Genomic DNA, 22939 nt, shown 5'->3' with positions numbered 1-22939 from the left:
ACAGGCATCTGGTCAAGACCAGATCACTCAAATAACAGAGTGGTCCCTGGGTCTCCCTCACCTACTAGCTATCCTTGCAGAGTCCCAACCCTAAAGTGGACATGAGTTAAATATGTGCCCCAGTAAAACATGCTGTGGGCTCATTCCTTCTGAGACCATGTATTGAATGTAATTGAACCTTTTTTGAGAAATGTCCATCCTGTCCCCAACTTGGGGGTGCCACTTCAGGATGAGGTAACCCTACATGAAAAGAGGTGAGCCCAGGGCTTGGGGGACCAGGGTCAGGGTCTGGTTTGCTCTAGAGCAGGTGTGCATGGTAGGGCTCCAAATTGACTGCAGGTCAGGTCAGACTGGACAAGCTCTTGCAAGGCGGGACCTTGCACAGCTCTGGTCTGCAACAGCTGTGTGGCCTTCTCACAAATGTTGGAATAATGATACCTCTCTGCCCGCCCCCTGAAGTTATGGGCTGATGCATACTCTGCACCTATGGGATGTGACAGGCTGGCACCTAAGGTCCAAGCTGACTAACTGCTGCTCAGGAGTCTTCTCGGGGGCTCCCTTGGGTTACGGCTGCTCCAGGCTGGCTAATCCAGATTAGGTGAGCGCTGTCCTGACCTCCTCTCCAGGAACATGCAGAAGACCTGATGCTCCCACATCTCACCAACACACTCTCCAGAACCCAAGGAGGAGGCTAGAATCCTTGCTGTGTGGTCAGATGAGACCCAGGGGCAAAAATGTCCCTGCATTTTGGGAAGACACTGATCTACTATCTCTGGGGCCTGGAGGTGACTCAGTTCATGTTACCATCATTTTGTGACCTAACATGGGTGGTGGTGATGGCCTAATTGCCCCCTGTGTGACCCAGAGCAAATGACTTAACCTTTCTGAGTTCAGCTTGCCCATCTGCTAGTGGTGTAACTACCTATGTCATGGGCTTGCTGGGAGGTGGTGGTACACAATCAGTATTTCATAAGGAGTAGCTATTACTACTGCTGTCACTTGGACATAGGTCACAAGAGGGGATTCTGGGCTATGGCATAATGGAACACTTCTAAAATTTGCCTTTTAAAAATTTCAACAAATTTCTGAAGTTATTTTCTAAAAATCAAATTTAAAGTATGTTTTCACATGAAGATTTTGTGTGAGGTTGGGTACTGTTTTAGTCAGCTTTTTTGCTGCTGTGACTAAAAAGATCTGACCAGTACAATTATAGAAGAGAAAAGGTTGATTTGAGAGCTCGCAGTTTCAGAAGTCTTAGTCCGTAGAAGGCCGGCTCCATTCCTCAGGGCTCCAGGTGAGGCTGAACATCATGGCAGGAGAGAGTGGCAGAAGGAAGCAGCTCACATCGTGGTGATCAGGAAGCAGAGAGTCTCCACGCTCCAGATACAAAATATATACCCCATAGCCACACCCCAATTCCCACCTCCTCCAGCCACACCCCACCACTTCAATTACACTGAGGTTAAGATTCTGACGCGGCAATCATTTCCCCTCTGAATCTTCCTGCATTGTCTCACATGTGAGCTTTTGGGGGAGACCTCACATCTGAAACCATAGCAGGTACATATGATTTTAAAAAATTAACAAATAGGAATTAAGGGCTTCTAAAAATTCCGAAGCCTCCCTCATGACTCCTGTGTTCCGCCCCTCTCCACTCTCCTGGTGGTGGCCCCTGGCATCAGTATGGCCCTCCCTGAAGGCAGGCAGGCTCTTCACCCCCCTGGGCAGCCAGCTCTTCCCAGAGTTGACTTGAAGTCCTCTTGCTGTCGTGTGTCCTTCTGCCCCAGAGCTCTTGTCCAAATAGGGATGTAGCTTTGATTTCAAAATTAACTTCCAGGTTGCCCCCTGTCCATGAAACTGAGCTGGAAAAGCAAGGATGCAGGGGACCCCAAAACAGGGACTTAGAGCAGCTACCCAGACTTTTGGCCCTTCTTCAGCTTCCTCGACCCCTCCAGTCTAAGGGGGAGAAAGAAAGAGGCCAGGACAGCAATCAGTAGACCCCTGTGCACGCACTTCCCTTGTGTCAATCCTCTGACAGCCCTAGAGCAGTGTTGTGCTTTTCCATCTAATAACGAGGCTGCCTATGCAATATTTTGGGCAGGAAGAGAGATGTATCTGCGAGAACCTGCTGGTGAAGGCAGTGCGTGCAGTAGTTAAGAACAGGCTCTTGAAAGCACGGAGTCTGAGTTAAGCCAGGCTCAGATACTTCCCAGCTGCGTGACCTTAGGGAAATCCTTCAGTCTCTCTGTGCCATCATGTGTGATGGAGGGGGGGGTGGAATAAATGGAGCTAGCTCACAGGATTGACCATTGAATGAATGCATTGATAAATACCAAGTTGGTTAAAATAATCTGGGACACACACAGCAAGGACTCTGCTGGAAATTAAAATTGTTGCCATTGAATTAAGTTACACAAAGGCCTGGATCATATCTGTTTTGGTAAGTGGTCTTTTAGAGATAGAACAGGCTTGGCACTGCATAGGGACTCCATAAATGTTTATTGGGCAAATGAAAGTCAACATTTCAACCCGATAAAACTAGCTTTTGCAATGAAGTCATTATACATTTTGACCAGCAGAGGACAGCAAATAGCTATGACTGACACTAATTCTGAGGTAGGGTGATTTTAAATGTTAATTTTGAAGTTAAACTGGACTGTTCCTCCTGAGTCAGCTGGTGGGGTAAAAGGTGTGGCCATATACCTGTAGGATTAGCCCCACTGCTCCCACTTACCTTTCTGTAGATTAGCATGATCTGGAGAGATTTCATCTCCCTACAAATCTGGTTTCAATTTTTTCTCACAGGTCCGACTCATTTTCAATTTCCTTTCTTCCTTTTCTCCTTCCCTCAGCACTTCCTTTCTCCTTCTCCTCTCCTTTCTCTAAATACCTGTGTCTCCTATCCCACTTCCCACATTTGCTGACTCTTCTGCATCCTGTAAGGATACCGCATGCACCCCCAGATTTTATCTGCACAACAACAGCTTGTCCTCCAAACCACAAAATCTGGAGTGGATAGCCAGAGACAGCATTCTTCCCTACTGACTAGTGCTGATCAATGTGGTAGACTCAAGAGAGAATCTGATTAGATACAATTAGACCCAGTCACTGTAACTTAGCCAAGGTCACAAAGCATCTGTGTGAAGGTAGAGCACCAGCCACACCTTTGGCTCTGTCCATGATACCAGGCCATCTCACTTTACTTTCTCTTTTGCCCACAGGGGAGGCTCATGTGGTTATGGTGCGGATGTCAGATGTCCTCCTTATGAGTTGAAGGTTTAATCCTCAATGCAATAATATTCAGAGGCTGGGCTTTGGGGAAGTGATTGGATCATAAGGGCTCTAACTTCAACAATGATTAATTCATTGATGGTTCATAATTTGAATGGACTAATGGGAGGTGATGATAACTGTAGGAGGCAGGACCTAGTTGAAGGGAGGGGGATCCTTGGAGACTACATCTTGTTCCTGGATACCCCCTCCTCTTAATGTTAATTTTGAAGTTAAACTGGACTGTTCCTCCTGAATCAGCTGGTGGGATTTCCTAGCTGCCATGAGGTGAACAGCTCTGCTCCACCATGCCCATCCCACCATGATGTTCTCCTTGCCACAGACCCATAGAATGGAGCCAGTGGACCACAGACTGAAACCTCTGACACCAGGAGCCAAGAGAAATCTTTCTCCTTTTAAGTTGTTTTTCTCAGGTATTTTGTCACAGCAAAGAATAGCTGACTAACTCACATGTTCCTCATTTAAAATCCAGACAATGTAGCCATCAACTTCTGGCCACAGATGTCTTTCCCCTGGTCTGAGAAGACTACTTCCTAAGGCAGCTCCCTGGGAGGTCCAGGGACAGTGAACAGGTGGCCATTGCTGCCTTCTTGTTCCTCAGATCATTTAGTCCCCTGTCCACAGCTCTCACATTTCCTTGTGATGCAGAGCATCCATATCCTCTTGGCACTGATGGGCCACACTGGTAGCACTGTCAACGGTGAGTTTCTGAGGATCCCCTGAATGGCAGAGCCCAGAGTGCTCTGCTTCTTGTCAGCAGCTTCGACTGCCACTCTGGGCTAGAGAGACCTCCAGTGTCAGCATCACAGTTGCTCTGGGGTCACGATAGCCCCAACACCCTCAATCTGCTTAAGTCTCATCTGTCCCAATTATTATTGAAAAATCACGCTGGGATAACTACTTGGAAAAAAGCATTCAAGATTCCTAATTAAAAAAAAATTATATAGGAATTGAGTTAAAATAAGAAAAAAAAAGATTTTTAAACTAGAAAAATATTGACCTATTCTTACATTAGGAGAGATTATAGAAATTATAAAAGAAAACACTTACAAGTCATTTACTTAAAACTTCAAAGTTCCATACTCCAGGAAGCATTAAAAACAACATTAAAAGCAAGAGACAAATTGGAAAAGGTTTGGTTACACATATAACAAAAAGGTTTATGCATACAACCAAAGGATGGGGGTCCTAAATAAAAAATCAGAAGAGATCAGATAACAGATCAGAACTGACAACTTAAAACTATAAACTCACAGGAATCTGGAGCACGTGCATCTCACTGGTAATGAAGTAAATGCAAAGTTCGATATTTTTGCCTCTGGAAGTTGCAAATTTCTAAACTGCACAGTGTTAGGCTCGCAGGTGGTGATGATAAACATGTTCCCACAAACTTTGCCACTGCCAATGTAGTTGTGTATTACCTATTACCTACTCTCCTCTCCCCAGCCAGGTCAATATACTCCATGATGACAGGAACATCATTTGTCGACCTGCCTCACGTACTTAGAATAGCACCTGCCCCATAGTAGGATGCTTATAACAGATCTGTAATCTAATGAATAATTGATCTTTATCCCCAGTGAGTCTACTCTTAGAAACCGATCTCATGGCAACAAAAATATCCAAATAAGACTGATATCCAAGATGTTCAACAAATGTGATAATAGTCAACATCTGCAAACCACTTACATGTCCATCAATAAGGGATCAGTAATAAACAAATTATGACACATCTTATTAGAGATGACAACTATAAAGCCTTTAAAATCATGTTGGAGAAGACAATTTAATGACATGGAAAGGTTTCTTCATGAAGATATACTGCATCTGTGACACTGTTTAGAAATTAAATTTCTGTGTATAATATGATCTTGATATACACTTTATATGGTAAAGATCATATACACTGCATATATACACTGCATATATGCCTGAAAAAAAAAAAACACGTGAGAACACAACCTGAATTTTAGAGTATTTATCCATTCTTGGTGTGATGGTGAAAAACTTATGTTTTTTGCTTTATTCTTATGTACTTGTAATAAGATGTCTTGCATTTAAAAGCAGATAAGAACAATGCAGCTGAGGCCATCCGTGACCGCCCATGTTCCTCAGGTTGGCCACAGTTCCAAGCAGCTAACAGCTCAGAGGTGGCCTTCAATGAAGTGTAGGGATGGGTGGCTACCTTCCCTGGTTTCCTCCAACCCAAAGGCACAATTCTGTATGGGGGTTCCTGGAGCTCCTCAGGCCCCCCAGGAGCACAGGGGGTGGCCCTCCTTTGGTGATGGCCTTTCTTTGCTCTCCCCTCTCAGCCTCTGTTCTCCATTCCTGTTTCCTGGGATCACCTTCCAAACCACTGTAGTTGTACACCAAACCTTGCCTCAGAGAGTGCCTTTAGGAGGATCCCAGGCTATTAACACTCCTTCCCCTCCTCAGGAATGAACTCCTGTGTCAAGCCTTCCACAGAGGAAGGAAGGGGGCTCCATCATGGGATTCCAGGTCAGGAGAGCCCTATTCCAGCTCTGGTCTTCTGTGCAAATTCTCTACCTGGCCAAGAATAGTGCAATGGGAAGAGCTTATCTTGGCTGCTTATGTTTGTGGCTCACTTTTAGTCTTCTGGCATCTCTAAATGGAAGAACAGTCCTGCTTAACTGGAAGAGTAGATAACCCCAACCTTGACTCAACAGTTGAAAGGAATTTTCTGGATCCACCTTGCCTCACAAGGAGCCATGAGAAGTGATCTGCAGAGCAGCACAATCAACCAGTGTATGTGATCTAGCTACACTACCACTCCGCAGATGTGATGCCAGCATGTGACCCACAGCAGATCTGGATCAGGTAGTAGAACAGGATATCTTGAGACCATAGCCTCCTTTATGATTCTTAGACTCAGGTGAGGACTTTAAAGACCACCTAGTTATAGAGGGGTGGGGAATGAGCAGCTGCCCTGAGGGTACCAGAGCAACTGAGGTAGAGGCAGAGACAGGACCAGACCTGTAATTATGGAGCAATGACAAATTCCTCAAATTCCTAGGTCTGACTTTTGTCCTAAGGATTTGCTCCAAGATAACTGTCATTCTCCCCTTGGCCAGAAGAGGGCAGACACTTGCCACCGTGGAGGTGGAGAGAGGACAGATAACTGAAATAACATCTCCCAATAAGGTCATTTGGCTCTAATGAGAATTGCAACTCAAAACAAAATCCTTGACTTTTGCGCTGCAAATATGCTACTTAAGATAGAGAGATTTGGAGACTGAAGTGCTCCTTTTAGTTGCGACTTTGAGATACATGAAACTTTGGGCAAGTTAGTTCCCCTCTCTGAGCCTCGTGTCTTGTGAAGTGTGATCTCCACTCTGTGAGAAGGTGACTCTAGGGGAAATGTGTAAGTTACAAAGTAACACATTGCAATGCACATACCCGCTGCTGTAAGACTCCATTTTGCATGTGCTGTGTGTATGTTTGTAAAGGAGAGAGCTGGACTCAGGAGAGGTCCAGGCAAGGGAGGCTTTTCTGGTCTTAATGTGTATATATTTATAAATTTCCCAGCAATGCAAACTAGTTCATCTTGTACTTGGAAAGGACTTCACTATTTACACTATAAACTATACTTCTTTTAAAAACTAACGAAATACTTTTCCTATTGAACTTATGTGTGAGGAAAGTAAAATCTAAAGGGTTCTACAATTAAGTTGAAAAATATTGCTGAAATACAGAGCAAAGTATTAATACTATTGATTTTTAAATCTCTAAGTGTGTGTTAGTGGTTACATGGTCATGAGAAACAAAAAAATAGGATGTGGATATTTTTTAAGAATCCTGTGTCATTTTCTAGGACATTGGGTCCCACTACAGGAAGTAGTATTTTCACATTAATCTGTACCAGCTGGAACAGTACATTCTGCATATCATATTTTGGAACAATGAGAAGCCAGAATGCAGTTAACAGGTGAGCAGGATGGGGGGATTTTTTTTGAAGCCATGTCTAGAGAAGGGCTGAGATGTTGAGCCTGTGGAAGAGAAGATCTGAGTAAAACATGGACATTAGGAAGGGGCTCAGTCAAGACAAAAGTGTAAAGTCACAAAGGAAAATTCTGACCTCAGTACTGAAGGACATTCTTAGTCTGAGGAGCTCATTGCTGTCACAGGGAACAGGAAGATTCTCACACAAGATGGTTCAACTCGTGTCTGGAAGACTCCTCTTGATGGGTAGTCTCAGAAACCAAGTAATCCCCATACAACAAACATGTCTCAAAAGCCATGGAGAGAGCAAGTTTGCAGAAGCCAGATGGTTCCCATAGTATGACAGATAGAAGGGACTTTGGGAGAAGGGGACACAGGCCTCCACCATGCTAACACTGGTGAGGTGGTCCAACCTTTCCTCTGGCATTTGTCTTGAACACTCAAAATCACCTGTCTGGACCCCAGGAGTGTGACTTCCAAGAGCTTCATCAGCTCATAGGATGGACTAAACTCAGGCATGAGAACTGTTGAGTGCTTTATTTCAGTTCTGAGAAATGAATTAAAACTACCTGGGGGTCATGCTTGGAACCACTTATTTCATTATGATGAATATTTTCTTCCCCTAAGGGAGAACATAAGAATAACACAGAGTGAAATCCCAATGAGATTAACCAGTATGAAACTGATTATGTTTTCTATTTAAAATAGCAATTGCACTTTACTTATTTGTTGATTTATTGGTGAATTTTCTAATTTTTTTAAAAAGCAAATAATTGGAAAATTTTACACTTTTTAATATCCTTCAAAGCTATAGGAAAGGATTTTAATGATAGTGTATATGTAATGCTGGTATATATAGCTAATAATTTTTTTCTCTAACTTGATGGTCCTTAATAAAAGCTCTTTCTCAGCTCTTGGGGAGTTTCCACCTTACTTTTCTCAAATGCAACTGGATGTGCTCTGTCTTGGAGCTGGGGAACTTTTTTTTTGATGGAACTCCAATACTCATTTCATGTTTGTGGGAGAAGACAGGACACCCAGAGGGCCAGGCTGGACCCCTGTGCTTTTGACCTCTATCTTCTCTTCCACTGTTCATCTGTCATTTCTCCTGTCTCAGAATATAAGTGTCCCTTTATTCCCTCAGAGCTAACTTGTCATCTTGGGTCTGAACCCCAAGTCTCCGACTTCCCTTGTGGCTTGTTACCTCACTGTCTCCTCTCCCATGGTTGGACCTGAGCCCTCTGGTTCGTGAACTCAGTCCTGTTTTCTCTCGGACTAAAACCCTAACCTTTGCCTTTACTCTGGTTCCACCTTACCTCCTCCCTTTCCCACCATGACCATGTACTGACTCTGCTCTGCCTCTCCATCCAGTGTCTGCCCTCGTCACTGCAAAAGATTATACACATCCAAACCCACCAATTCCAATAGGTCTAACTCAGTCTGTTTCTCAGGAGCTCTAATGCTGTTCTGTTTTCTTTGCTTTGTTTCTATGAATCTTTCCTTCCATAGCTTCTTGGACAGCCATTCTTCTGCTTAATCTACCTCATTTTCTTTTTCTTCTGTTGAGTGTGGCCATCTCTGGCTTGCTACTCTTCTTGGTGATTTTCTTTGATGCTCTGCTCCAAGTATACTTCTCACTCTCAGATAATGTGGATGGCTTTTAAAACTCAGTTCAGACAAATTCAAGCACCATCTTGCCTGTGGTACTAGATCTTTTCTGGTTGCTTTTCTAACTCAAAATGGATTATTCATTCATTGGAAACTGACTCCAATTCACAGGGTGAGCTCCTCGCCACCATTTGATCTGATTCCCTGCACAAGCTTAACGGCACAGGGTCATCACTCTCTGTCTAATGGTTTTGAAGTGAGAGACAAAGACCTGAACTAGCTGGAAACTAGTTGGAGTAGTAACTTGAGGCAAGTCCATGAATTCCTGGTGTTGGGGTCTCACAGAGCTGTTCCCATTCCCACTATTTCTCAATAATTCAGCTCTTCCATGTATCCATGATATACTCCAAGAACGTTAGGTAAGCCCCCCTTTCTACTACACTTATTAGAATTGGCTTTCAGTACTTGTGGACCCACTAGTACTTCTCATGGAGGAATTGTTCATTTGGTCAGAGGCCCTCCCATTCCTCACCCTGTAAGGGCTTGAAATTTGACCCTTGCTTTCTGTGAAATCCACATGTGGACCACTTGTACAATGTCTCTTTTTTCTCCAAAATAACCTTCCTCTTCTACTCTTGCCTGGTTCTGGTCTTTGTGATTTTTTTTTTTTTTTTTTTTTGGCTGGGCTTATCTAGCCTGCCCATGCTCCAGTGGTAATTCTGACCATGTCACTTCTCTGCCTAAAATCTGAGGCAGTCTTGTAACTCTTACTATGGCACTAAAACACTGCTTCTTCTGATTCACAGAAGCACAGGGCCCATCTTCTGTTGTTGTACACTTATGTGCCAGTCAGGTTCAATGACCAACATGATGCAAACATTCTCTGTACTTCACTCTTTCTGTGATTTTTGGACTGTGGGTCCCTTTGCCTTTCAACTCTGAGAAAATCTTGCTTCTTCTTTAAGACACTCTCAGGTTCTTGCTCCATTGCAGAGGACAGAGAGACACTTTCTCCATCCTCTGGGAGAGATCACTTTAGTGTTTGAAGTGCATCTTCCCAGCTAGACTGGGAGGCAGGGGCTACATGTGATTCCTCACACCATGGTGGGTGATCAGTAAGTGGATGCTGAGTGCACTGGATCATGCAATGCGCCATCTAATGCTCACCACATTAGGAAAAGGCCCAAAGAGAACAGTCAAGACCAAAGTATTTCCTGCCATCACTGTTTCTCATGGTTTTAGCCAAAATCAGGGGAAAGAAAGGGTAGGGGGAGCTGGTGAGTGGATTAAACCGTGTAATACAGACCTTTAGGCAGCAGTATCTGAGAAATCGCTTTTAGACTCCAGGAAGAACATACTTATGTGGATTTATAGTTGATAAAGTGTTTCTATGTACATGAAATGATTTTATTGTCACTGTGACCCTGTAATGCAGACACGTTTGTATGGAGACCCATTTGTAGGTGAAGGAACAGCTAGGTCAGGTGGCTTGGGCCAGGTGACACACCTGGCAAATGACGGACCATCAACAATTCGTTCTCTCTGCTGTGCCATTTTGCCTCTCCAACAGAAGCACTCAAATGCAATGACACAGGCTTTTGAGGAAGTGGGACTAAGGTGTGTGTGGCACGAGGCTGTGTCTACTTCTGAAGTGCACGACTGTGCCCCACCCTTATTGCCAGATCTATAAGAATTCTTTGCTGGTCTGGGAAGGTGTAATGATTTGGATGTGAGGTGTCCCCTAAAAGCTCATGTTGTGACAATGTTAAGAAGGTTTAGCAGAGAAATGACTGGATTATGAGAGCCTTAACTCAATCAGTGAGCTAATCCTCTGGTAGGGATTAACTGAGTGGTGACTGGAGGCAGGTGGGGTGTGGCTGGAGGAGGTGGGCATTGGGGGCATGGCTTTGGGGCATATATTTTGTATCTGGTGAGTGGAGTCTTTCTCTCTGCTTCCTGATCATCATGTCAGTCAATTTCCTCTGCCACACTCTCCTGCCATGATGTTCAGCCTCACCTCAAGCCCTGAGGAATGCAGCCTGCTGTCTATGGACTGAGACCTCTGAAACCTTGAGCCCCTGAATAAACTTTTTCTCTTCTACAGTTGTTCTGGTCAGGTATTTTAATCACAGCACATAAAAAACTGACTACAAAAGAAGGTAAGCCGCCCAGTGCAGTAAATGTTATCTCATTTCCAGGAGTGGATGCTGTCCCCAAATGCTTTGCTTTGATGGCAATTTATTTTAATTTTCTCATAAAGTTATTTCCCTCACCAAATGCCCACTTATAAATTCAATGTGGAATCGAATCTGCATTCATATACGTTGGTTTGAGTAGGCAGAGGGTGAGCACATACATGTATGCATATACATACTGGTTTATTTAAATGATTGGATCTACACTTTTGGAGGCTGTTTGAAGCATCTTATCAAAAGAAAACACATTTTAAGCAAGAGGTTAAAAAAGCTTTTCAGACCCAAAGGCCATTTAATACCATAAATCCTACTTGGGTAGTTTAGCAAACATTTTTTTTTTTAAAACCCACATCCAATGGACTGGTTAGTATTGGATACACAGATTTGGTTTCAAAGCTGAAATGCCTCTGGTGGAATAGACCTTCTCATGAAATTCAATTATTTTATATTAAGTCATAAAAAATAGGGACACATATCTATTGACAACTTAAATATTAACTCCGTAGGCTAGGCTACTTGGTGATATAAATAGGGGAAAAAAAGTGGTCATGGACGAGGAGTGAGACTATGACACCAGCGTACCTTTAACTGCAACGAATGTTAAATTCTATCCCAGAATCTAAAGCAGGAAAAAAAAAAGAGTCATATTCCACTTGATATAGACCCCATCCAACCCAAACCATCCCCCAAGGAGTACACCCCCCCAACACATGAGGTTTACTAACCACCTGCTACAGATGTTACTATGTCACTAATCAACAATGATCACAGAAAATGTGTCATACCAGAGTTTTTGTTATCATACACAATGCATTAGTGGCTGCAGGAATTCTCCTCCAAAAGCTACTGTCAGAAGGCCATCCAATAAACGTCCAAGTCGCTGGTCTAAGAAACTGCAGCCAAAAGACATGAGGCAGCGTTTGTACATTGAGCACTGTCTGGCAGCCTCCCTGCTCCAGTGAGAGGGCCTGGGTGTGGAAAGATGGTGTGGAAAGATGCTGGGCGCTGCATCCTCTACTCCTGAGCCTCCTTGCGGGTCAGCTTGTAGATCTCGGTGGGCCCATCCACGTGGGTGATGGTGGTGGTGAGCTGGAGTTCTTCCCCACTGTGGACGCCCAGATCACCTGAAACAGGGTTTTTGGCGTTAGACGTGTTCAAGAAGGAAGGGGAAACAAACAATCTGGGAGTCAGCTCCAGGAACAACTGCTTTGGGACTGGTCCTCTTTCACCTTCTGAACTCCTTGGCTACCACCCCACCCCTTTCACTTGGAATTTGCAGTATCTTTAATATTGTTTTTGGCTCTCAGAGAAGTCATTAATGATACATGAGTTAGCTCACTGCTGGTATTATTCATAGTAATTATTAACATTTAATGAGAGCTTACTTTGTGCATGACGCTATTCTAAATGCTTTATGTGTGATCTTTTTTTTAAAAAAATGTTTTCATTATTGCACTGTAGTTATTCATAATAGCAGTGGAGTTTGTTTTTACATAATCATAAATGCATGGAATAGAATTTGTTCCATTTCAATCCCCAGTGTTTCCTCTTTCTCTCCCCTCCTTCCTCTACTCTGCTGGTCTTCCTTCTATTTATTTATTGTTTTCTAAAACTTATACTTTATAGATAGAAATAAAGGTGGGATTCATTGTGGTATATTCATAAATGCACTCAGCATAATTTGGTCAATTTCATTCTGCAGTTCCTCCCTTTTCCTGTTTCTCCTCCCTCCCTTCAATCCCCTTCCTCTGCTCTACTGATCTCCCCTCTACTTTGGGAGGATCCACCCCCACCTTTTTCTTTCCCTTATTTTTCTCTAACTTTCACATATGAAAGAGACATTCAACCACTGACTTTCTGAGTCTGGCTTATTTCACTTAGCACGATGTTCTCCAGTTGTATCCCTTTTCTGGCAAATGCCATAACTTCATTCTTTTTTTCTTTTTTATGACTGAGCAATATTCTACTGTGTACATACACATTTTCTTTATTCATTCATCTGTTGCTGGGAACCAGGGATGGTTCCATAATTTGGCTACTGTGACTTGTACTGCTATAAACACTGATGTACCTGTATCATTAAAGTATGCTGATTTTCATTCTTTTGGATAAATACTGAGGAGTGGGACAGCTGGGTCATATGGTGGTTCCATTCTTAGTCTTTTATAGAACCTCCATTCTGCTTTCCAAAGTGATCATACCTACCACAATGTATACACCCCCACACATCCTCACCAGCATTAATTATTATTTGTACTTTGATGACTGCCATTCTAACTGGAGTGAGATGAAATCTCAAAGCGCTTTTCTGATTGCTAAGGTTGTTGAACATTTTTTTTCATATGTCTGTTGGACAATTGGATTTCTACTTGTGAGAAATGCCTGTTTAGTCTTTTGCTCATTTATTTATTGGGTTATCTGGGGGGAGATTTAGTGTTAATTTTTTTTAGTTCTTTCTATATTCTGGCTATTAATCCCCCGATGGAGTTCTCCTATTCTGTAGGCTGTCTCTTCATGCTTTTTTTTTTTTTTTTTTTTTTTTGCGGTGCTAGGGATTGAACCCAGGGCCTTGTGCTCGTGAGGCAAGCACTCTAACAACTGAGCTATATCCTCAGGCCCCTCTTCATGCTTTTAATCATTTACTTTACTGTGCTGAAGCTTTTTAATTTGATGCTGTCCTACTTATTGATTAATGGTTTTACTTCCTGAGCTTTAGGGTTCCTGCTAAGGAAGTTGGTGCCTATGCCAATGTGTTGGGAGTATTGACCCTATGTTTTCTTCTAGTAAGTGCAAACGTTCCTGGTCCAATTCTGAGGTCTTTGATACACTTTAATTTGACTTTTGGGCAGGGTGAGAGAGGGATATAGTTTTATTCTTACACATATAGACACCCAGTTTTCCCAGAACCATTTGTTGAAAAAGGCTATCTTTTCTCCAACATATATTTTTGGCACCTTTGTTGTGTATCAGATGACTGTTAACTGTGTGGGTTTGTCACCATGTCTTCTATTCTATTCCACTGGTCTCCAAATGTGTTTTAATGCCAATTTCATGCTATTTTTTGCTACTATAGTTCTGTAATTTAATTTGAGATCCAGTATTGTGATGCCTCCTGCATCACTTTTCTTGCTCAGTATTATTTTGGCTATTCTGGATCTTTCATTCTTCCAAATAGATTTTAGGATTGTTTTGGGTTTTTTTTCCTAATTTTGTGAAGAATGTCATTGAGATTTTGATGAGGACTGTACTGGGTCTGCATAACACTTTTGGTAATATGGTCATTTTGACAATATTAATTCAGCCAATCTAAGAATGTGGGAAGTCTTTCCATCTTCTAAGGTATTCTTTGATTCCTTTCTTCAATAGGTTATAGTTTTCATTGTAGAGGTATTTCACCTCTTTGGTTAGACTTATCCCCAAGTATTGTATTTTATTTCCATTACTGGAGTGTAGGAAAGCTCCTGGTTTATAATGCTGATCTTGTATTCTGTATATGTGATCTTTTTAATCCTCAAAGATGCCCTCGAGGATGTGGGCACCACGATTCTGCTGTTACTAGAGGAGACACCTGCAGAGCCTGAGCGAGGCACTAGGGAGATCCTGCCCAATTCTTGTGTTCTTGCTTGAGAGGATTTCATAGTAATGAAGTTATTAGAGTAGTAGTAAGAGGGGGAAAGGGGAACATGCTTGAGGTAGCAAGGGAGTGGTCTCAGAGAGGAAAGGGATGGTGCCCCTCTTGTCCTCCAGTTTAACTGGGAATCCCAAAGTTTCCCAGAGAGTCCTACCCAGGTCCACCTCTTGACTTTTGACTGACATCAGGACTGCACTGACTTCTAAGTCCCCACTGTAGATGGTAAAGGTCCAAGGCAACTCTGGTCACTGTGGTCCATGCTGAACAGTTCTAACCGGAACCTGTTCTTACAGATTTCTATGACTAGGGGGAATTATCCTTATCTCCCTGAGGTCTGGAATTTGGTCTGTGTGAGGGTCACAGAAGTTCCCTTCTTCAGAGTCATGTCACAGGCTGGAGCCTTTTGGGTCTGCATTTCTTCCACAGATAACAGGTTGTTTGCTGAGAAGTGTAAAATCGCCTATTGAGTAAAGCCTGACACTTTACAGGTAAATTACTTTTTAAAAGAAAGCATGTGGGAGCCAAAATAGTGAGCCCATTGTATAGAATTATTCCTTTAACCTCTTTTTTTCCCATGTGTGTCTGTTGCCTATCATTCCCCTGCAAGCACTTTGGAATTTTAAATTCTTTTAGGGTATTTAGGTATCAATTCAGTTTAGCTGAGAGAGAATGAAGTTGTGGGGAGTGACCCAAAGTCCCTGTTTTATTTGGTGGGGCAAGAACAGTTAAGGGTATTTAGCATCAGGGCAATCCAGAGATCCATGGTGGCAGTGGTAAGTGACTGGATGAGGCAGACATAGGGCAGGGATCATGCCAAGACAATATTAGACGAGACAGCAAGGCATTATTTTTGCACGCAATTAGCACAAAAGCAATTAGTATTATTAGCCTGGAAGACAGTAATGAAATATATATGGATCATTTAGTTTTGTAGTGGTGCCCCTGACCACCCCTCCTTCACAATTGGCCCTCAGCCCTCTGGTTAGCAGACTCAGTCCAGTTTTCTCTCCTCCCTTACATGGGTTCTGTCATTCCCTGGAGCCTGGCTGACCTTAGATGGCAAGGGTCAAAATATTGGTTACTTTTGCCTTAGTCCTTTTACCTCCTTGTTTTTGGTCTCTAAGTTTTGGCTTCAACTATTTAGAAGGTCAGTTTCACCAGCCTTGAAGTGGGACTAATGGGTTTGAATTTTTAATGTCTACAATTTTACAATTAATCCTTCTATTTATTGGGGGTCAGTATTAGTATAGGGAGTTAGTATTATATATTCTCTGTCCTGTAGGTGATGGCTTATTATCTCAAATTATCTCAGATTGTTAGAATTAGTATTTCTGCAAAACACTAACATGCAAAATTATAAAGGTTTACAAGGAAAATACAAAATGAAAATGAAATTAACAAGAACAAAAACATGTTCAGTTTGCATAATAGCTTTGAACCAAGAAACATAATTTTTATAGGAACACTAATATATCTTTCTAGCTTCTGCAAAACCTAGAAATTTATCAATCACATATGAAAATCTTTGTTTTACTTTTTCTTAAAACTCTTTTATACCCTTTAAATACCTTTTAGAATTTATCCAAACTATTACTTAGTTTTGTATTATATCCCTTTTTATTTTAGGATCACAGGAATCTTTCTAAGGATCTCTTTTGAATTTAACAACTAGTAAGCTTAATTCTAGCTTACTGTGGGGCCATCTTAATATGGAGTAGGATGGATGACAGAGCCTTGTCTCAGGTGAGGCTGGCCTTTTGACAGATCTTAGTTAAAGTGCTTTATTTTCGAAGTTGACCTTTGCCTCCTTTTAAGATATCATTCTATTTAAGAGTATAAGAAAACAAGGTTTTCATATATTGCTTCCTGAGTCTATCTGAATATTGATTAACATAATAAAAATTACATCTGAAATGTGAATCAATCAGAAAGGCTAAAAGAGCTCTTAAACTTCCTTTTTGTGGAAAAAGTGGCAGACTGTTTCCACATTCCACATGATTAACCCTTAAACAAATCAGGTTCTCCTTAATAACTTCCAAAAATACATTTAAAATTCCCTCCTAGCATAAAGAGCAACATACAAATTTTATATGTAACTTATTGACAACTGATTACCTTTATCTAGTTATAAAACATTAAATGTCATAAATAGATCACCAACCAAAATTATTATTTTTATATAAGTCTGAAAGAGGCTATCACTACAAACAGCTTTAGTTTGGAGAATACCAGCTTGGTAAAGTACTCTCCTAAGCATTACATTTAAAAAAACATATACTTGGAGAAAATAAATACACCTAATATACAAAAAAGCCAGAAATAATTAGCATCACAATTACACAGATGTCCATGTATTAATTTATTTTTAGCTTTTAAAGTAAAATTTAGAATCTCTTATAAGTTTAGGAAACAGTGTTAATAATTAGAAATAGACATTATCTGATGTATAAGTGCATCTCATTTATATAACAATAAGAATGTATGTACTTAAAGTAAACAGATGTAAGTCAGGTTTTTAAATGGCAGAGTGGACATATTATATATTTAAAGTTTAGTATAAGTTTAAGTATAAAGGAGAGCACATATTGTTTACCTTGCCTATATTAAACGTACATAGTTTTCATTCTATAAACTTTAAAAACCATTTGGACAAAGCTCAGACAAACATATTTAGTCCTCTGTTATATATTCATATATTAAGGGCCTCAAATATACTATAATAGCATAAAATAACTTGTTTGTTTAACCTCACTTAAAAAGTAATCATTTAAAAGACTTTAAAACAGACAGGTATAAAAGAATAATTACCTAACTCTTTTAAGACTTAGTTTCCCTAAGTAACAAAATCTAATAGAAACATGATAAATAAATAAATAAATAAAAGCAGATCAATGTTTTAAGTAAAACCTCGTTTTGGGAGAGAATTAGGCTTTTATATCACTACATTGAATTTTGACCTTAGAAAACTCTTAAATACATTTAATTATGTTAATTAAAGTCAACTTAATCACCTAATTCATATTTCTTAAGGTGTATATTCACAAACCTTCTGCAACTTATTTAGACATTCTACAACTTGTTTACATCCTTAGGTTTGTCGTCTCTCTTTTATCTTCAACTTTAGGACAACAATCTTATTTTAATACTTTTTCATCCAAAACATTCCTTTTTTCTTTTAACCTTTTTTACCAAAATATATCCTCATATCTATGATTTTTTTTATATCGCCTTTTCTTCAGTTGCTGACTCTTAAGTTTACAATTGGAAACAATCCTTAAAAATTTTTTGAATTTAGGCAAATTTCTCCTTTTTAATGAAATGAAATACTTTATTTTTAGACTTTTCCCAATCCAAACACAGATTAAATCATTTTTTTAAAAATAAAATTACATCTGTTAATTAGAGCTTTAACTCTTAGTAATTTTGCTTTTAGTTTAGGCCTGGAAGCAAGGCAGTCTTTAACTCTTTTTCCATTTATTATCAATTTATAAAAATGCATTTCCTAAGAGACCATAATATAAATTTATTGTCTTATAAAGCTGAGTACTTGAATTTATATCTAGCAGTAAACGTTTTTGTATTTTAACTTGCAGATTAATCAGATGTCTCCTCTAACAAACACACTAATAAATGTTTATTCAACTTATATTAAACCAAATTTACCCATGAAAACCAAGGTATCGCACAAGCCTAGTTACCAGTCTAGGTCATTTTCCTATCAAAAGAAAAATCCTAAAAACAATGGACATTATACTCCAGACATTTTATAGAAACCAATACTCTTGATTGCCAGTCACCTAGAAAAATGTGGGTTAGTAATTTTAAAGACATCTTTACTTTTATCTCCCTACTTAAGACCAAAGGAGAAGATTTCTATTAAAGCAACAATTCAAGATGGGAATTACTTACTTTCCCAAGTATTGAATACAGAGAATGTGAAAATAAGCACATGAATCAGCATGATTTTGGTAAAAATCAGAGGTTCCAGAATGCTTTCTAGCCTTTCTAGTGGATAGCATATCACAATACAGACTCCACATCACATTCCAGGTTTAGCTGGAGAAATGAGAGACTGCAGAGACATTTTAGAGAAGTGGGTGAGGGAAGACAGGAAAGGGGTTGTCCTCAGGATTTAGATTCATAGCAGAAGTTTAAAGATTAACAAAGTCAGCCACTACAGTGCCCAACTGTATATGGTGATTAATGGTGCAGCTTCCTTGACTATCACACCAGGTCAGGTCCCTCCAAGAAGTTGTCTCAGGTCAACCCTGTGTTTGAGGGGATGCTGAAGGCACGGGACCAACCTCTCAGGCATCTTCTGGATGAGTCACTTAAGCTCCTTCAGACCCAGGAATGGGGTATATTGCTCTAAGGGAGTCTCTCATCTTCTAAGGGAGAAAAGGACCTTTGACCAGGGAAAGGAGGGGAAGAAGGGCAGAGAGGAGGGGAGAGGGAAGGAGGGAGGGAGAGTGAGGACACACATGAAACAGGAAGAAGAAAAATAGAAATATCATTCATTTAAGTCCTGGTGGGTCTTTAGTTTAGAAAAGTAACACTTTCCCCTCACCTCTCTGGTCTCAAAGAGTCTGAGAGTTAATCATTTCAGCAGCCTAGCCCTAGTTGAGATAAGCAACTCTGATAAGAAATCATCTTGATATCTGTAGCAGGAAAGAGAAGCAACAAATATTTAGCTTGGTATGTGAGTAGCTTATAGTGCTACCTTAAGAGAAAGCTCTCAAGAAAAAGAAAGCCAATCCATATATGGGATCTCCATTTTCCTTCCCTGTATAATTGTTTCTCATCTGGACAGAAGAGAAAAATGTGTGGGAAGTAGGGTGTCCACTGGAGTTTCCAAGTCTATCATATCACCTTCCTTTCTTATGAAGTTGAGTCGCTGCATAGCAGGACATAAGATCTCCTGAGTGTCCTCAGAAAGGTCTGGGACGTGGTGCATCCAGGCCATATGGATCCCCTCTCCCTCTGTCTCTCCTCCCTCCTCTGGAGCATAGTCCCTAGTACAGTTTAGGTATCATGGAAGGAATGTATACAGGAGAGCAGGAACCCATCTGTGTAAAGTCAGGAAGTGGCAAAGAAGTACAGAAAGCTGCTATTTGAGACTGAGAGGCAAAGTTTAAATGGGGGATTCATACAAAAAGGGATAGGGAGTGCCCCTTTATCTCAGATGTGACTTAGAGTTCCCACTGATTGAGGCCTGAGTGAGGCCCCACGACATTCTGCTGGTCAGGAGATAAAGATGAAAGGGTAAGAATAAAAGAAAATAGGTATTTTTACCCTCAACAAAAGACCAAAAATAGTGTAGAGTAAAAGTTCAGAAAAAGGTTGAATTGGGAAGGTAACCAGGAAAAAGCAAACAAACAAACAAACAAACAAACAAACAAAAAACTGAGTTTCCTAGCCAATGAACTAAGATTTTGCAGAAAGATTCATCCAGGGAGCCCAAGAGAGCAGTAAGGAAGGTCCTCACCTAATTCTTTTGTTCTCACTTGAAAGGATTTCAGGCAAAGAATTTCAGTAAAAGATTTCAGTAAAAGAATAGCAGGATTTATTAGAAGGGTAGAAAAAGAGATCACTTTCAAGGAAGAGTAGGTGGTCTCAGACCGAAGGATAGTGGGTCCCTCTTGACCTCCAGTTTTATTGGCACTCCCAGAAAAGTTTCCAGAGTCCTGCCCGGGTCCACCTCTTGACTTTTGACTGACATCAGGACTGCATTGACTTCCAAGTCCCTACTGCACATGGTAAAGGTCTCAGGGTCATATTGGCCCATGTGGACCAGTTCTAATTGGAACCTGTTCTTACAGATTTCTACGGCTTAGGGGGAATTATCCTTATCTCCCTGAGGTCTGGAATTTGGTCTGTGTGGAAGTTACAGAAGTCCCTTTCCTCAGGGTCACATGGCAAGGTGGAGCCTTTTGAGTCTGTATTTCTTCTACAGATAACAGGGTTTTTGCTGAGGAATGTAACATATCCTATTGACTAAAGCCAGGCAGGGTTTCAGGTAAATTGCTTTTTAATAGAAAGCATGTGGGGGCCAAAACAGTGGGTCCAATTCTTAGAATTATTCCCTTAACCTCAGGTTGCCACTGTTGACAGCCTGTTCCCTATCACTGACAAGTTTTACAGATAAGGAAGCTGGGAGGTAAGTAAGGTCACTCACTGCTCCAGGTGGGACAGTAGGCCCCTGACAGAGCCAGCAACCAGCCAAAGACAGACACATATGACTCGGATGAGGCACAAAGTGGGCTACAGAGGTACAATGTGCCTCTGGGCCAGTGCACCTTTGCTGAGGCTAATTGACCAAGTAACCATGTCATGTGCAGGCAACAAGAGTGTGGGGAAATGACTATATCTAACATGTTTAGGAAGTTCATGGCTACAATATTCAGGAAATGAGTATCAAAACATGCTCCAAATTTTCTTCTCCCCTAGGGATGCCACAGCACCAGGGTCTTGAACTTATCCTCAGTGGATAGAAGGGCAGTAATGTGGCGGTTCCTCGGTTAGCAAGAAAAAAGTTTCTGCAAGTTAAGCCCTTAACAGTCTGCTATTTGCTATTAGAATGTAAACTAGTGAAAGGAAAATGGCAAAAAAAACAGAATCAATAACACCCAGTTCATCTGTGTGTGGGGGTGCACATATACATGAATACTTGTAGATAGACTTGCTAGGGAATAAAAAGTAAAACTTGTGTCCAGGCTGTGCACATATGGTATTTTTGGAGACTGAAATTTTTCTTTGTTTCTAGCATAAAAAAAAAAAAAAACAAGCTGGACTTCTGTATCATAATTTGGAAGAAACCCTGACCCTATACTTAGGACTAATATCCTGGGCATCAGTGGATCCTAAGGTTTTAGACCTTACGGGTTATCCACATGCCCTTCAGGGAAGCCACATGGAATTAGTTTTCCGTTGTAGACCTATCTCTCAGTGTTGCACAGCAAAATCTGTCCTATTATTAAACAGCAGCCTATAGCTGTTAGGACTTGGTCAGAGAAGATACTAAAGAGGTAGTAGCCCGGCTTCCTGCACATCCAATATATCTGCCCTTGAGCTGGAGTTAGGTGCAAAGTAAAGCTGGTGAAAGACTTGACCATGACTGCCTGGGGTCAAGTTGAACCTTTCCTTGTACAACGGGCAGATTTTCTCAGGTTGCTAACTTGTATTCTTGCCAGTGCAACTTCTAGTTCACGCCTCCATCAAGCAGGTGAAGTATAAGCTTCCCACTTGTAGATCAAAGAAAGTCAGGTCTAGATTTGCATACCTGGGCAAGCCATCAAAACTTCAGAGCCAGTCTCATGATCTGCATGTCTGTGTGAGTCATCAGAGTTTCAGACAGTCCTGACCCCCGCAAGTAGCAGTGTTTACCTAAGGAAACCCTTTACCTGTGACTTCCTAGAAAGAGACACTGAAATGGAATTCTGCTCAGCTTTTGAAGGGAAGATTTGATTCTTTAAACCCAAAATGTGCTTCTAATCAGCAGATCCCAGAAAAAGTGTATGATTCTGCAGATCACTTGAAGAAACAGTGAAAATAGCTGTGATTTTTTTGGATAACTATATAATAGTGCTAATCACATGGCTGACACAGAGTTAAACAGTGCACAAATATTAGTGCATTAATCCTCATGCAATCCTCAGACAGAGACACTACTATCATCATTCTTATTCTGTTGTGGAGAAATTGAGGCACAGAGAGGTTAAGTAACTTGCTCAAGGCCCCAGTTAATCAACAGTGATGTGAGATTCAAACCAGAGCAATGCAGCTCCAGGATCCACACTCTCAGTCTTTAGGTTCTGCCATCTCTTCCTAAATATTCAAGTTTCCGACAGCCAAGGAGTCTGCCAGTGAATATGAAGTCCGCATGCAATGTGTTACAGTTAGAAATATACAATAATTTGGACCAATGTTCAGTATATTAATTCTGTTTTTATATCTGATAAATTTTTAGCACACAAATCAGTGCACTGACAGGAGAGCTGTTATTTATGAGTATTTGCCATATGCACTGTTGGGGGCTTAGCATGCCCTGGATTTCCTTGTAAGATGGGAAGCCACTGAGGTGTAAGTAATTTTTCTAATGTGCTGAATGAGGACCCAGATCAATGGGATCTGGGTAGCAAAATCTATGATTCTCCTGTGTGTTTATTGTACCTTGAAGGGCAATGTCTCCTCTCAGGGAATGGATGTGGGAATATGGCAGTAACTTAGAGGAGTGGGGATCCCTCCATTTGTCTCC

At 41.1% G+C, this 22939-nt stretch overlaps 1 protein-coding gene across 1 annotated transcript in view; it reads right to left on the bottom strand.

The window, feature by feature from the left end:
- Positions 1 to 11311: 11311 nt before the first annotated feature.
- Wls (Wnt ligand secretion mediator) overlaps positions 11312 to 22939 on the bottom strand; it is a 104903-nt gene continuing 93275 nt past the window's right edge. Inside the window, exon 12 of the mRNA XM_047518004.1 lies at positions 11312 to 12178. Within this exon, the coding sequence (XP_047373960.1) occupies positions 12069 to 12178 (110 nt within the window). The 3' untranslated portion in view covers positions 11312 to 12068. The remainder of the gene's footprint in view (positions 12179 to 22939) is intronic.

Source organism: Sciurus carolinensis, chromosome 1 (assembly GCF_902686445.1).
Source record: "Sciurus carolinensis chromosome 1, mSciCar1.2, whole genome shotgun sequence".
NCBI lineage: Eukaryota > Metazoa > Chordata > Mammalia > Rodentia > Sciuridae > Sciurus > Sciurus carolinensis.
This window is presented reverse-complemented; position numbering and strand designations above follow the sequence as displayed.